The 14,997-nt window shown below is 35.2% G+C and overlaps 1 protein-coding gene across 9 annotated transcripts in view; it reads left to right on the top strand.

The window, feature by feature from the left end:
• Nucleotides 1-14,997, top strand: part of RALGAPA1 (Ral GTPase activating protein catalytic subunit alpha 1) — a 131,352-nt gene that overhangs the window by 104,190 nt on the left and 12,165 nt on the right. For 5 of the 9 annotated variants that reach the window (XR_009486976.1, XM_059849918.1, XM_059849913.1 and 2 more), the window contains one exon: nucleotides 13,972-14,096. Coding sequence is in view for 7 of the 9 variants with exons in the window: in XM_059849918.1 (XP_059705901.1) it covers nucleotides 13,972-14,096 (125 nt within the window). In the remaining 2 variants the exon portion in view is untranslated. Of the gene's footprint in view, nucleotides 1-13,971; nucleotides 14,097-14,726; nucleotides 14,758-14,997 lie in introns of all 9 variants that reach the window. The other 4 variants (XR_009486975.1, XM_059849914.1, XM_059849917.1 and 1 more) reach the window with 1 other exon arrangement.

Genomic DNA, 14,997 nt, shown 5'->3' with positions numbered 1-14,997 from the left:
TCTCTATATATTGCTATAGAGTTTTGTGTGTGTGTGTCTCCTTGTAGGTATGCACTGACTGTAATAGCTATATCTTTACCTTTACTCTACTTTTCCTCCAAAGTAATACATCAAATTAATGTATTTTCCTGTGATTTCTCAAGTATTTTTGAACAAAAAGAGGCTGTTGTAAGGAAAATTACTGGGAAAATACCAGAAAGATGTAATACCAGATTACTTGTATGGCCGTGAATGGCTAAAGCACTCAGAATGACAAACCACTAATGCCAAAAAACCAAAATGCACAGTACTTAAATAACTGCTGCATTTAAGAATGTTCATGTTCAGGATTAATGTTTTAATATGTTATACAGAAAATTAGTACAGTTTGAAATGTCTTATGTAAAGGAATTGGCACAATGCCAATGCAGTGTAATAAAATAATCTAAAATAACTTCTGTATGAATAACATCATGTTGAAGTTTGCCCAATTAAAAAAAAAAAAAAGGCTAAATGAAAAAAGAGCTAAGATTCCAAAGCATAAATTGTGCTATTTATGTTCGTTAAGTAAGGTTTGAAATCCTGTCTTAGGGACATCTTGCCTAACTATATATCTCATGCTGCTCAGTAAATGAGAAGAGTATTGATTGGCATATGCTGCTTAAATCGATCACCTTGACAGCCAGAATTACAGTAATCTGTCAGTATTAATGACTATCTTTCAAGCCTTGATACCTCTCCTTTGCTTGTCTCATCTTGCCTCAGTTCTGTTTGAAGTGCATTTTCTTGAAACCTCTGGTTTTGTCAGGATAGGTACTTTTGTAGGGTTTTTTGTCCCCTGAGTCCAATTTATTGGCTTGATCATGCAATTAGAGTTAAAATGCAGCACCAGGGAGCAAAAGTAGGCAGTGTCCTGAGTAACAATTGGATCTCAGAGGTAGTGCAAGCCTGTTCTCAGCCATCATTTATTAGTTACCTGTTGAAAGAATAGGATTGTTTTGCAATGAATAATTCCAAAGCATCACTTTAAATGCCTTTGATTTTAGCCTCTAGAGACAACTGATTGAGCCAACATTTGTGATAGGCTTTTAAACTCTTGCTTTAGTGTTAGTCATAAAGACACTTCAAATAACTGCTGCCGAAATACTTGCAGATGTGTGTACCAAGCTGCTGTGTTTGCTACATTTTCATGTAGTGAAAATAATTTCACGAAATTTCACTTGCTTCTCATGTATTTTTAAGGTGAGGAGTAAGTTGAAGTATGACATTGTATTGTTGATCACAACTCCTTGATTATGATCATCCAGACAATTCCTGATCCCCCAAGTGGTCCATCCATCAAATCCATGTCTCTCAAATTTAGGAACAAGGATATCAGTGTCAGATGCTTTGCACAGATCCAGGTAGATGACATCAGTTACTCTTGGGTCATGTACCGGTGCTGTAACACTGTTATAGAAGGCCACCAAATTTGTGCATGATTGGCTGTCTCAAATCATCACCTTATTTCCCAATGTGTCTTAGTATAGTTCCCAGAGGGATCTGCTCCATGACCTTTGCTGGCATTAAAGTGAAACTGCCTGGTCTGAAGCACATGTTAAAGGGGTACAGTTTTAGTACAGGTGTTTAATAGTGCTATTGTTATCACAAGATATCTACAACATATTTCAGTCAGCAGTACAGATTTATTTATTAGCTACTCTTCCCTAATAAAATGCTTGAGACTCTCTTGTGGTAAAAACACAAAATATCAAGTTAGCAGAACTGATTGAGTGTAGCAATGTTGTTTTCTGCTATTAATTAAACTTATAGAGACCTGAGTGCTCTGTTGATGTTGTAGACACTTATGGAGGAGACTCAAATCTTTTTGTACTATTTGGAAAAATATATTCTAGATTCTTTTACTTCTACATTCTTTCATGAATATAATTTACCCATCTGAAGGAGAAATATTCGTTCTACTGATTTCTCAGCAAAATATGGGCAGGCTTATGCTGGTGGCATCCTGTTTTAGGACAGGAGGGCAGTGAGCTATCCTGAAAAGCAGTGACCTGCTTTATCAGCCTCTTTATCAGCCTCTAGAGCTTCTGAGTCTGGATATGTCAGTACAGATCCCTTGTGGGAAGGGAATTTTTCTTGTAACATATAAAATATGTTACAACATATTTTTAAGGGAGGAAATTTTTGCATGTTGTTAGCTGAAAGTTAGTAGTGGAATCACTCTTTCATTATAAAATGTGTTTTTAAAGTCTATAAATACCTTTTTAAAAAATAAATTTTGCAGGGAGAAGGCTACAAGTCCTTAAACTGGAATGAAGAAGATAAACTAATCCAATGTTACGCAGAGTTGATTGCCATGTGTGTAACACAGAGTGACAGGTTTTTTGTTAATACCTACTTAACCTTATTAATTAATGAAACATTTTGGGTAACAAAAGCCCTTTGTTAAAATGTTAAGACTCGTGCCCCCTTAAGGTGTTAAAATTCATACAGATTTCTTTGATAGCTGTTAGAAGTCTGTGAATAAAAGCCTAGAAGATTAAACTATTTTTCCTGACATTCCAGAGATGTAAAGAAATCATTTTAAACTATTTAAGCCCTGGTTTTGCATTACAAAAACCAGCATTGTGTATTGGTTTCGTCCTTTTCTTTTCATAAATTCGCCCTCATAACAGATAAGGAATGTGCAAACAACTTGTAAGGTTTGTATTTTAAAACACTAAAAACCATGTATATATAAAAATAAGTATGTGGCATTCCATATGGTTGATTCTGATATTTAAATTGGTGGGAGACGTGGGAGATTATTTATAACAACCAAAACTGGCAAAACCGTAATGGTTTTGAGATAGAGTGATGTTTTGGGGTGAGTTGAATAAGATATTGGCAAACGGTTTCTGCATCATTCTGCATATGGTAATCAAAACAGTTGGGGCATGCTTTCCAGTGCCAGCAGAGGGATTAGAAGATCTTAGGTACCAAAAAAAAAAAAAAAAAGATTAATAGAAACAAGCACATTGGCTTGGCACTGTTGGCTTCATCCTCCTACAGATCTGTATTTCAGTCACTGAAAAAGGGCTTGTATATACCTGGAAGTATGTGGAAATATCTAGCTAGAGATGGAAGGCACTTCATGTAAAAATATTCACCAGGGTCAAAATTATAACAAAAAAGATTGTAGTTTATTCTGTATGTGCCACGTAGTAGAAAAATGGAATAAGCTAACATAAAGCAAGGATTAAAAGTTAGTGTTACAGTAATTGGAGTTACCATATGGCAATCCGAAGGACATGAGTCCTAATCATAGCCTGGCCAATCAAATTAATCTCAATATACTTTCTAGACATTGAGAAAATAGTTTAATTGCTGATTAGCTGCAGCTGAATAAATCCATGGGTCACAAATACATCTATCTCCTTCTGAATGCCTCTCCTCCCAAACACAGAAGAATGCATGCTATTAGAAAATCGTTTAATTTCAGCTTGCTAAACCATAGTTACCATCCATCTGTTCATGCCAATTGTGGAAAAAGGTCAGTTTTCAGCAAAGCCATGCACTTCACAGAAGGTATGTGAAGTGAAATTTCACAGGGGACATGATGGATCCTGATTCCTAGTGATAAACCTTAGGGGCCAGCAGGGTTGGCATATGGTTCAGCATGATATGAAGGCTTGGGTTCCCTGGCTTCACTTCTTTGGCGTGGAACTGATAAAACCTGGCTCTTAAGTATTGTTTCACTGGACACCAATCATGGGCAGCAGGAACTGCCCACTTAACTCTCTGTGGGAAGGAAGCCCAGGCTGTGTTCACAATAGTACCATTGTAGTGCTGCAGACTGCTCTCAACAGCTTGACAGCATTGGGGAGGAGAGCGGTTAGCTACTTTGCTAATTGCTGTTCACAATATTAAAAAGAAGGGAAATAACTGAAAATTCATATTAGTTTTCTTCATTTAAATAGAAGCCTGACTTTGAGTTTTTAAAATCACTCTTAAAATTGACTTCTTCAAAGAGGCTTATAAGTAGATTATCTGCTACTGGTACTGCAGCAATCCAAGGTAAAGAGAAAACATTCTCATCAACTATAAAATTTTTAAAAGGTAGTTGTAAAGTTCATTAAAGTACAGATTGGAATTAAGGACAGAATTTCTCATTAAAGAAGTTGCCTTTGTTACTAGCAGTGTGGATTGGAAAATTAACACATACCTGTATGTGCATTCTTTTTACTGGACAGTATTTCATAGTAATATAATTTTTATTTATGTAATTATGCAGTTTGGAGTGATTTCTTCATGAAAATGCATTTGTTGTTTTTCTCATCAATTAATATGTCTGTATATGCACAGAATGTATTTAAAGTAGAAATTTAAATACTTGAATGTATGAAAACAGTGAGCTTAAACATTCATGCTAATACCAGACAGCAGAGAATTAATTTTGCTTCTGTATTCTTTACACTTATCAGCCTAAATTACTTGAGTTAAAACTGATGTATTGCCGGACGTCAGAATGAGGATGACTCCCTCTCCCAACATCAGGAGTTAGTTTATGGGGTTCCAGTTCCCCTCTGGCCTATAGTATTCCACATTTGTTGCAGTCATCGCTTCAGCCCAAACCTTAACATCTTTTGTTGGTATATTTGGTACAACAGCTTTACTAAACTTCAGTGCCATGGCCGGCAGCCCTGCGCCTCCCCTGCTGCCTCCTGCAAGCCCACAGCTGCCAGGTGACCGCAGGAGCAGCGCTCCGTCACTCCAGAGAGAGCCTAAAGCAGTGGCAGCTGTAATGGGCTTCAAAACAATTAGCACAACGTACCTTATGGATTCATTGATTCCCGTCTTGGATGCATTAGTAAGACAAATCCTCCCTGTAAGTTGGAGTGGGAATTCTGCCTGCGTATGGGTTTCAGCATTCTTTTCTTCACTATTTTGTTTTCATGTCCATAGTCTCTCACTGAAACATGCATGAGTGTAGTATTTTGAAATACTGTCATTATTCTTTTAACCACCCGGGCAAAGTTACAGTGCTGAGGTATTCATCCTTCCCATCCTGGTAGCCATTTGATCTGACTTTTTAACTTCCTGCTAAAATGCAGTTCAGAGTTTGTAGAACCATCAATACACTCTAAATGGCACCGAAACTGATACTTTCTGCTATATGTTTGTATTAGTATGCTCCTGCTGTATTTCAAACAGCTAATTCATTGAATGCCCATTCTTCCTCTTACTGCAGAGTAGATTATATTTAAGTCAAGATTAATGGATAGATTCTGATGTTAAAACCCAGTCTCTGAGCCTTTCATTCCCTAGAGGCATATAGTGCATTAGTTTAAGCCAATGTGCTGCTTATCATAGATACTCTGACACTGTCTTCAATAACAGTTTTCTGTACTTTGTAGCTGCTTACTCTGGTAATAAAATCACTATATTGTGTTCTTGATAATTACAATATTAAATAGAAACTTAATTGGATTACTGCACATTTAGATACAGATAGTTCTTAAGTAATTGTCCACTGTAAAATTTCTGATACTCATTTTTTCTCTCATGCAGTGTGCTCTGTCAGAGTCTAAGCTTAATATGTAGTTCAGTCACCTTAGATGAAAAAGTGCTGAAAAGACATCTGCAGTGGGATTTTTTGGTGCAAATGAATATTTTTATTATAAAGGTTTTCACTTGAACCTTTGTTGGTTTTTGAATCCTTCCATAAGATGTTCCTGTTTGCCAAAGTCCTTAAAATAAAAAAAAAGTCTGGGTTCTGCGGGGTGAAGAATTTGAAAGTAGTCTTAATTCAGATTTTTTTTCCCTTAATTTTGAAATTCCAAGAAGTCTGAGCATAATTTTTGTCATTTTTGCTGCCTAAGCAGATGAACAGAATTATAATTAATTCAGTATATTTTTCTATTATTATCTTTAAAAGAACCCCAACTTTTTTATAGAGTTAGTTTTTATATAGTTTATATTCTAAACACTATACTGAAATTAAAATTTATTTTAAGTTCAGTTCACTTGCACTTTAATTCTACATATCTTTATAAGCCTTCTGTAAAGGACCTTGGTGCAGAGTGGTTACATTTTTCATTTCATAATTGAGTGTTTTAAGTGGTTAAGCGTAGTCCAAATTTTATCCAATTCCAGCTTGTGTTAATGGTGCTCCACTCACACTGCCTTAGCACCTGTTATGGATTTTGAGTCATCTGGCAGCCCGTGGGACTTAGATAAAGAAGTACCAGGTGTCCTGCCTGTCTCTTAATTGAGACGCAATGTAAACAATATAGACTTGGCAATATGGTTATAGAAATGGATTAAAGCCCAGCCTTGTCTGCACTGATGAATCACAGCTTTTTCTTCCTAGAAGATGTTATAAACCACTGATGAATTTAGTGAGCTGTAAGATTTTGTGGAGCAGCATAAAAGCAAACAATGCATCAAGGATTTTCCTAGAAGGACAGTTTTACAGAATGTTAAACGTGTTGAGTTTTAATGAAAATGTAAGCATCAATTAGAATTTCTTGCAGTAATTTAACAATTTTGAAACCACCAACACTGTAAAAATTAAGATTCTTACATAAATTCAGATAAAGTCAATGCCTTTCAATATGTAGTGTGTTGGTAAACTAGGCAGAAAACAATACCATTTACTTGGAAACATTCAATGGCTGCAACTTTATCTAGCCTACACTTATCTTGCAGACCTTTTAACCGTATAACCATGGAGTAGATATAATGTAAATTATCTCCTTTAACTGTAAGATAAGTAATCTTAAATAAAAAATGTCCTCCAAATGGCAAAAAATGTCTGATAACAGTTAATTTATCACAGATTTATTTAACTTTTCAGTAGCATAAAAACTTAAAAGCAATTTTCATTGTGTTTATTCAAAGGATGATGCAACTATGTTTTGGAAACAAATTGCAATATTTGGAATGAAGGAATTAGTTTGTATAAATTTATCTATTATATATTCCCTTAATTTCTTCATGAAGAAAGGTACCTAAGAAATTGCCTAAAAAAGCCTTTTGCAGTTAGAGCTTGAGTTGGAAAAGAATGTCATTAAATATGTTAGATAATACATTTTAGGCTTGCTTAAATTCTACAGTCTTGGTCTGTTACTTGTTTTTCATATACATTCTCATTTTATTAGTGAGATATCTACACTAAGTAGTAGATTGTAACATATACATTAGTTATTAAAATTATTGATTTTGGATAATTTATAGAGCCACTTCTGGAGTTGTAAAATTTTTTCACCAAATGCAACATACTAGTTTACTTTTGAAATACATTTTTCATTTCTCTGAGGCTTATGTTCTATTTTCATGAGTAAGAACATATATTGTTACATTTTATTGCAGAAAAGCTGTCTTGAAAAAGTGGTTCAGTAGGAAAAAATCACCTTAAAAGACTATAAAATTTTTAATTCTTTCACCTGCTTAGTAGTATCAAGAATAGTAATTTTTTTCTTCTCTTTCACCTAAGTAACTTGCATGAGATATGAGGAGAATGAACTGAATTCTGCCTTAGGAATCATTGGTGTTGTGGCTAAGTCCAGTTGTATGTGCAGAAGCTTCTTTAATTTACAGCATAGCCCTGTAAACAGATGCACCTAGCTAAATATTTATTTGCCATTTACAATATTGACAATATTTAAGAAACACAAAAGAACCCAGACTGACTTTGAGATGTCAGGGTGACTTGAGTAAACAGAAGATGCAGCTGGAAGAAAGAAAACCCTCTTTATTTGTATACTGTGCAAACTAGATGTGGAAATTACTGAAATGCAATAAATAGGGAACACCATGATACCACTTCTACAGAGTCACTTTTCAGAATATAAGAGAACTTTAACTATTCCTCTCAGTTGATACTGATCACCCACCTACGTACAAAATGCTGCTACTTGCAGGGCTTCCAGCACTGGATCAATAGCAGCCCAACTTACATCCTTAACTCTAAGAGCCAACAAAGACTACAAATTGCTGTGACTCAGTATGAGTTCAGCTGGTGTGACAACCACTGCACAGTCTCTTCTTTTAGAGTGAGATTTCCCAGAAAAAAATTTTGTTTTGGTGATGTGTGGGGGTTTTGTGTCGTCTTCCTGTAGAAGTCAGATTCTACTGGGACTAAGTTTTCCTTTCAGCTTAAAACCTTGATCTTAACCTGTACTTGTTATCTTTATAGGGGAGGCCATTCTCCTTTCACACTTTGATGTAGGGAATTAAAATTTACTAGGAAAAATGTGCCAAATAAAATAAATTCTTTCATGATTTTAAGTATCTCAAACTATAGCAATTTATTCTGTGGGGTTTGCACACCTTTTCAGGCCAGAGAGCAAAAAACTTAAAATCTCCTACCAGCATATGCTCTCCACTGTGCTTCATTGTTTCTTTTTTTACTTTGGTCCCTAATATCCTAGGAGCATTTTTGTATGTTGACCATACTACGGATTTGGGGTTTTTTCCTATAAAAAATGATTGGTGCTTCTAAATTTGCTGAGAGGGAAAATGTAATAAAGAGAGTTCCTTCTTATATGTTTTTCTTAAAATATTATCAATCTCTTTTATGTAAATTGTGTATATATGCAATTAAAAACCTCTTGCAAATGTCCGTTTATCCTACAAGAAAGTATCTCTGGGAGTAGGATTTTCATTTTCCAGGTAAGGATGAAGCAGCAGTTCAGTTTCTGCTTGTCTTAAATTATTTTCCAAATGCCTGGCAAACAAAGTCACACTCTTCACAATCATATCAATATATATTGACTTCTTAGATGATTTTTGCTAACAGTTGGAACTGGCAGGGATGCAGCTGTACATGTATTTCTGAGAGGAGCTTGTAATTTAACCAGAAAAAAATCCACCTTGCTATTTGGAAATGCATGTTCTAGCTTTTTTCCTAAGAGGTATTTCAAGACAATCATTAAAACCCTGTCTTTTTTTCCTAGCTCTGGAACCAATATACATCTACATACCAATATACAGTTATATCATGGTATGCTGCACATTTATACAAATACACAAGTATGAGGAGGGAAGATTTATGAATAAAGCTTTCATAAAAGTGTCTTACTTCAACACCGCTGAAATTTTTCTTTATTTCATAAAATAAGATTTCTTCTTAATCACAGGAAACATACATGCTCATCTTTATAGTCTAATCATTATGGTACTTTCTTGGGAGGGGAGAGTCCCTTCATAGGGCCTTTCCATCCGTGCTCGGGAAACATTTATCAAATGGTTTTTGGAGCAGGCAGTAGAATTTCTTCTCCAGCCCATTTGAGAATCTCACACTTAGTTGTTCTGGTAGTAGATCGATTAGATAGTTGTGAAGTGCTATATCCTTAAATGAACTCTAGGAAATCTTATTCCATGTTTAAACTATTTTTTTCTTCATTTTTTCCAGCTTCAGGTTAATGTCATTTTAGGGTTGGTATTCCGTCAATGACTGTAGCAGTAATCATGCACCCACTCCTTAACTAAAAAATACTAGATAAATTTATTGTAACGTGTTTTAGTCAGCTGTAAAACTGAGAAGTGTGAAGAAGAATGGAAAGAAAATGTGTAGTCAGAACGACACAGTAAATTGTAAAAAATCAATAATCATAGCGAAGGGAGAGTCTGGGGGGGGAATTGTTTGTGGACACTTGTGGAGGAGACCTGATGCTACACATAAGCCACATAGAAGAAAGTACAAAAGTGCCTTTCCAAAAGGTCAAGATTAGTGAGAGTGACTGCATTAACTGACTGGAGGTGAGTGGTTTTGGTAAAATGGATGGAAAAGGTATGGACTGTAAAGTTCAAATTAGTAGCCTGCATTTGCACTAGGGAGTGGCAGACTGATGGCAGTGTCTGAGAGAATGCACCATCTAAGTAGTATATCCAGAAAGTGGATTCTGCAGTGCTCTGAGTAGATTATAAAAGGATTAAAAATGCATTTATTTAGGCCAGAGAAAAGGATATGGCAGTAACTGAGATGTGAGGTAATAAGAGCCTAGGTAATTTGTTCAGATAGATGGCTAGAAAAAGTTTTAGCTTAGATTATGCAGAAAGAGTCTGCAAGATGTAGATGTATTTTGCCATAGGAATCTAAAGCTTGGAAGTGATACAATCAACAGAGATGGAGAGCTATTAGGTGAAGACATGAAATTATGTTTTTCAGAAAGACTGGGCATAAGTAGGTGATCTGACAGCCAGGCTTTTTCAGTGCTTGTTCCCAAGTGCAAATCAACAGGTCTAATAATGGAAAGTACAGTATTTTCAAATAATAGATCTTTTCAGATAATTAATAATAGGAATAATTACAGATTTAGAGAATAAGTAAAATGGAGCCTAATGTAAATGAAATATTGGCTGAAGTGACTACAACCTGAGTGACCTATAAAGATATGATTCCTAATTTTCTTCGGGTACTGATTCTATCTTTCAGAACTGGTTCTTCTGAAAAAGTATAATGAATTAATTAGATTTTTTGTTATACTTTTTGCAGTTATGCATCTGCAAGTTTTTAGCTGACACATTTGGGCGAATGCTGGCATAATTAATGTATATCGTACATTTTTACTCATTCTGTTTTGTTCCAGCTAGCACCTTCTTCAGAAGCAAACAGCTCACAATACTGTTTAAGTGTTTTGTCACTCTCTGTGCCAGTCTTCCTCCATTGGTTTGTCTGTGCATCCTTCCCATTCCATCTTAATTGCTGATGCCAGTGGCAACATCCACTCAAAGTAAGAATACAGCTTGCATTGCCCTATTATTAGTAGCCATTGAGTTTGTATGTGCCACTCAATCTGTAAGTGCTAATAAGTCTTTCCTAGAGAGCAGTGTTTTAAAGAAATAAATGTCTAGCCTATTAGAAGTAATGTAGAAATTAGCTACCATGGGTTTATGGTCACTCTTGCTGACAGTTGCATTCAAATACAGTGTAGAACTAGATTATCTTAGCCACAAAAGCAAATAGAATAGGAGGTTCAAAATAACTAGGATGTTCTCAAAATATAAATTACTAGAAGATAAAAGTATCTCATCTCTGCAGTCTGTAATACAGAAACAGAATTCTTCTGAGGAGAATCTGTAATTTCTTAGTGCAGAGTAGAGCAAGCTTTGGATTTGGAGTTTGCCTCAGATTTTCTTGTTGTTGTTTTTAAGGTGAGTTATGTTTTTAACAAATGCAGATGGTTTTGTGGATTGTTAGGATAAGCTAGCTAGCTTAATTACTTTTCTTTCTGAATTACTTTTTCTTTTCTTTTTACTTACCCAGCTAGCTAAATTACTTTTCTGCTGGTGTACTAAGTGTGCATTTGAATTAGACTTGTACAACTGATATAAGCGTATCCTCTTCACTGTGTAACAAAAACATCATTATCGTCGTCAATCAGCATCTGTCTCAAGACTTCTGTATTTGGTTAGGAGATTGTACCAAGATTAGAGAAAAAGAATGTCCTTGTCATGTTCAAAGCAGTAACTTTCCTTCATTTTGCCTTATTTGTGTATAAGCTTTGGATATAATAGGATAAACTAAAAGGTTTCCTTTAGAGACCTCTGAAAGTAGAGCATTTTAAAAGCAAGTAGGTGTCTCTACCCTACTTTTTCATGAAACATTTTACCCATTCAAGCAGACTTTCAAAAACAGCTTGTTTTGATAGCAGCCTGCTCTCCTGTGGGCCTTCAGCCTTTGCTTCCTGGCAGCACCTTTGGTGCGAAAAGAGAGTGATCAATTGGGAGACTATCAGTGCCAGCATGCATAGAGTGATAAGTTAACACACCACTGGGAATTTCTAGGGCCCACCAAGATACTTCACTTCTAATGTGCTAACAAGCTCATTTTTCTACCTCTTGCCTCTTCAGTTATTTTTTTTTTCTCAGAAGAGCTTAGAAGTTGAGTGCATCAGGCATAATGAAAAGCTCTGTAGGAGGGAGAAGCAATAACCCCATTTTTCCCTTTTCAGCCAAATAGAAAATTAGTTTCTGGTAATACACAAAGGCCAGTATTTTTTGTGCAAGGGGCACTGCTGTGAATCAAAGGACTCTATTAACTGCAGAAAATTCAGCAGCTGTGAATCTCCCCCAATGAAAAAAAAGTGCTTTTCAACAAGTTGTGAGATACATAGTATTATTTAGACTTCAACCATCAGTTTCATCCTCTACCACTTATACATAGCCTCTTAAAAACTGTGCTATATTACTGTCCTCTGTTCAGGCTCAATACTGTGTTTATCCCCCAACCTAAGAATCATTACAATGGGAGATTTTTATATTTTCTCTTGTCCCAGTGCTTCTATTTTAGCTTCTCCAAACTGAGCCTTCTTCTGTGGTTCAGCTGTCTCTGGATTCAGAAAGAATTCGGAGTACACATTTTGGAGGGAATACTGTTTCCCAGTTTCACTATGTAACCAAGTTATGGTCTAAGGAAATATTATATAAATAATTTTATTCACTGAAATTTGTTTCTAGATAATATAATCTCTATATTTTTTCATATTTAGATAGACTGCAAAATCTACAGTAAATATTGTACAGAAAAAATGGCAAAAAAGGTGTAGGAAAAGTTCTGCAATTGTAGAAATATAGTTTTTTAAGATAATATGAAGATTATTGTTTCTTTCATTAGATGTCTGGAATTTTATTGCTTTTCATCACTGAAAATAGTATCATTATTTTAAATGTTACCACTAGTAATTAAAAATGCTTATCATGTGTAATACAGTTTCTATGTTTGGATTGCTAAAAAATATGTGCAATGTGAGTGTTATCTCCATTTCACAGGTGGTGTAATTGAGTCAGAAAGATAGTTTCCTCACTGTCCCTGATTTCCCCAAAAAGAGCAGCAGTCCTGAATTAAGATCCCAGAATTTTAAAGAAACCTATTTTGAGTGCATTCCTCCACAGCATGCTGATTTGTTTTGGGGTATTTTTTTGGAAAACAGAACTATGTAAGTAGAAAATTGTCTCACTATCTGCAAATAAAATATGAAAAAAAAAAGTGGGCACAAGTGTAAATGTCAGGGAAAATTTCTGATCGTTCTGTGTTTGTGTAAGATAGCTAGAGAAGGTTTCCCTCATTCAATATACTGAGTCCAGCTGGAGGACTCTGAAAGTTGTGTGAGAAAAGGTTAACTGATTTCTCAGTTCAGCAACTCTACAACATGAAGTCAGCATGGTGTTTTTTCTTGATAATTGTATGTTGCTGCCTGCTGCTCTACATTTTGACAGCCATTTCCATAGTTGCTTTCATGAACAGCAGAAATATTCTCTCTTTTTCTCGCTCTCTCTGTGCTTACAGCACAATTGGGCCTGCTGGAACAAGAAGCGTGGAGAGGGTTCTTCAAAAACAACAACACTTCAAGATACCAGTCTCTTGTCAGTAATATTGGAGGGGGACAACACAGGAAAAAATAAGAAGTACAGTATTGTACTATCAGTGCCCTGCCAACACCCTGTTAACCAGTATTTAAAGGTCCTGTGGATTCTTTACAGATATTCTCGCTTGTTTTAATGACATAATTGAGAAGGTGTTTTTCCCAATACTGAAATTTCACTATATTTGTCTTAAATGTGTGTGTTTAGGAATTATGAAAGCAGTTTATTATGCAAAAGTGCAGTCATTTGTTTTGCTAATGCTAAGGTATGTCTCATGCTACATGTCCTGAAAATTGAAATGTTTTTATATTTAATTGTGGCTAGAATACAGGCAAATTAGTTACTTAAGAGAGTACTTAAGTTGTTGTTATTTGTAAACAATTTCAGGAAGTTTTGCATCAGACATTAAAAGAATACCGTTGAACCATAAGGTTTACATTAATCATGTGTATCTTACACTTAGTATTATGTCAATGCATCAGACAATATCACAGTCATATAAAGAACTAAAAATAAGTGCATTAAGTCACTGAAATACATGATATGTATTTAACAAAAACAAGAATTCTGAATGACTAGGCAATGATATTTAGCAATTACAGTACATGATATAAATTCATCCTTAATTCTTGGCTAACTCAGCTACGAGGAGAGAGCGCGATACCTGCAAACAATTGTTCAACATCATCTAGAGCCTTCAACGTTTGAAGATTTTGCTGCTCAGGTTTTTTGCCCAGCACCTTATCACCATTTGCCCTCAGAGACGGGTAAGAAGTAACAAAGAGTTCTCATAAAATCTTAAACTTGAAATGCAGTATCCTTGCTTATAAAGACTAAAAATTCAGACCTTTGCACATTATGAAGAGTTACCATTAATTGGAAAGAATATATATGCTTGAGAATGTGGGCAAAGTTGACTTTAAATCTGCATTCTGTTTTCTGGCATCATAAGCAATACCTAGCATTAAGATTTGGCAAGATGCTTTAACATAGCAACCAGACCCTGTATTTTTACAGCAAATTTTATCATGATCCCCTGTATAAAGTCTGCTTGGAAACGTTGATACTGTCATCTAGGCTGGTTCAGGTAGAAAGATTTTTAAGTGCACCTTCTTCATAAGAAAGTTTCAAGGCTCACTACATATTTAGAATGTAAAGTTTTAAACTGAAAATCTGAGCCTCACAATCTCAATTTTGTTCCCATTTTATTAGTCACAAAGTTGGTTTTAAGGTAGTTTTTACTTTCAGTAAAATATCTGTTTTATAAGAGGATGCTGCATTTTTTTGTTACTAATAAGAAAATCGGTAAAAGAAAATGAGTAACTCAAGGCCTTCCTGTTCTGACATTTCTTGAACTCCTTATGATTATTTCATTATTTTATTTCCCCTCTTTTTAGATCATTAAATATCAGTTCTGTTTATCTGAAGGTAAGACAAAGTGTCCAAAAAAACCCTTTGTTCCTCTTACTTTTACTAGAGCACTAAGCTTGTAACCAAATTGTATGCAAACTTTCCTTGTTGCCCTTGTTCACACTAAAAAGAATTTCACACTTATTGAGAAATGACCACTACATCTTCTAAAAGTTTTAGTCTTTTACTAACCTCAGGTCTGCATGAAGCACTAACACTGGTTCTGGGATTAAGGTAACTAATGATAGAGACAGTTGT

Source organism: Haemorhous mexicanus, chromosome 6, assembly GCF_027477595.1.
Source record: "Haemorhous mexicanus isolate bHaeMex1 chromosome 6, bHaeMex1.pri, whole genome shotgun sequence".
In the NCBI taxonomy this organism is placed as follows: Eukaryota; Metazoa; Chordata; class Aves; order Passeriformes; family Fringillidae; genus Haemorhous; species Haemorhous mexicanus.
This window is presented reverse-complemented; position numbering and strand designations above follow the sequence as displayed.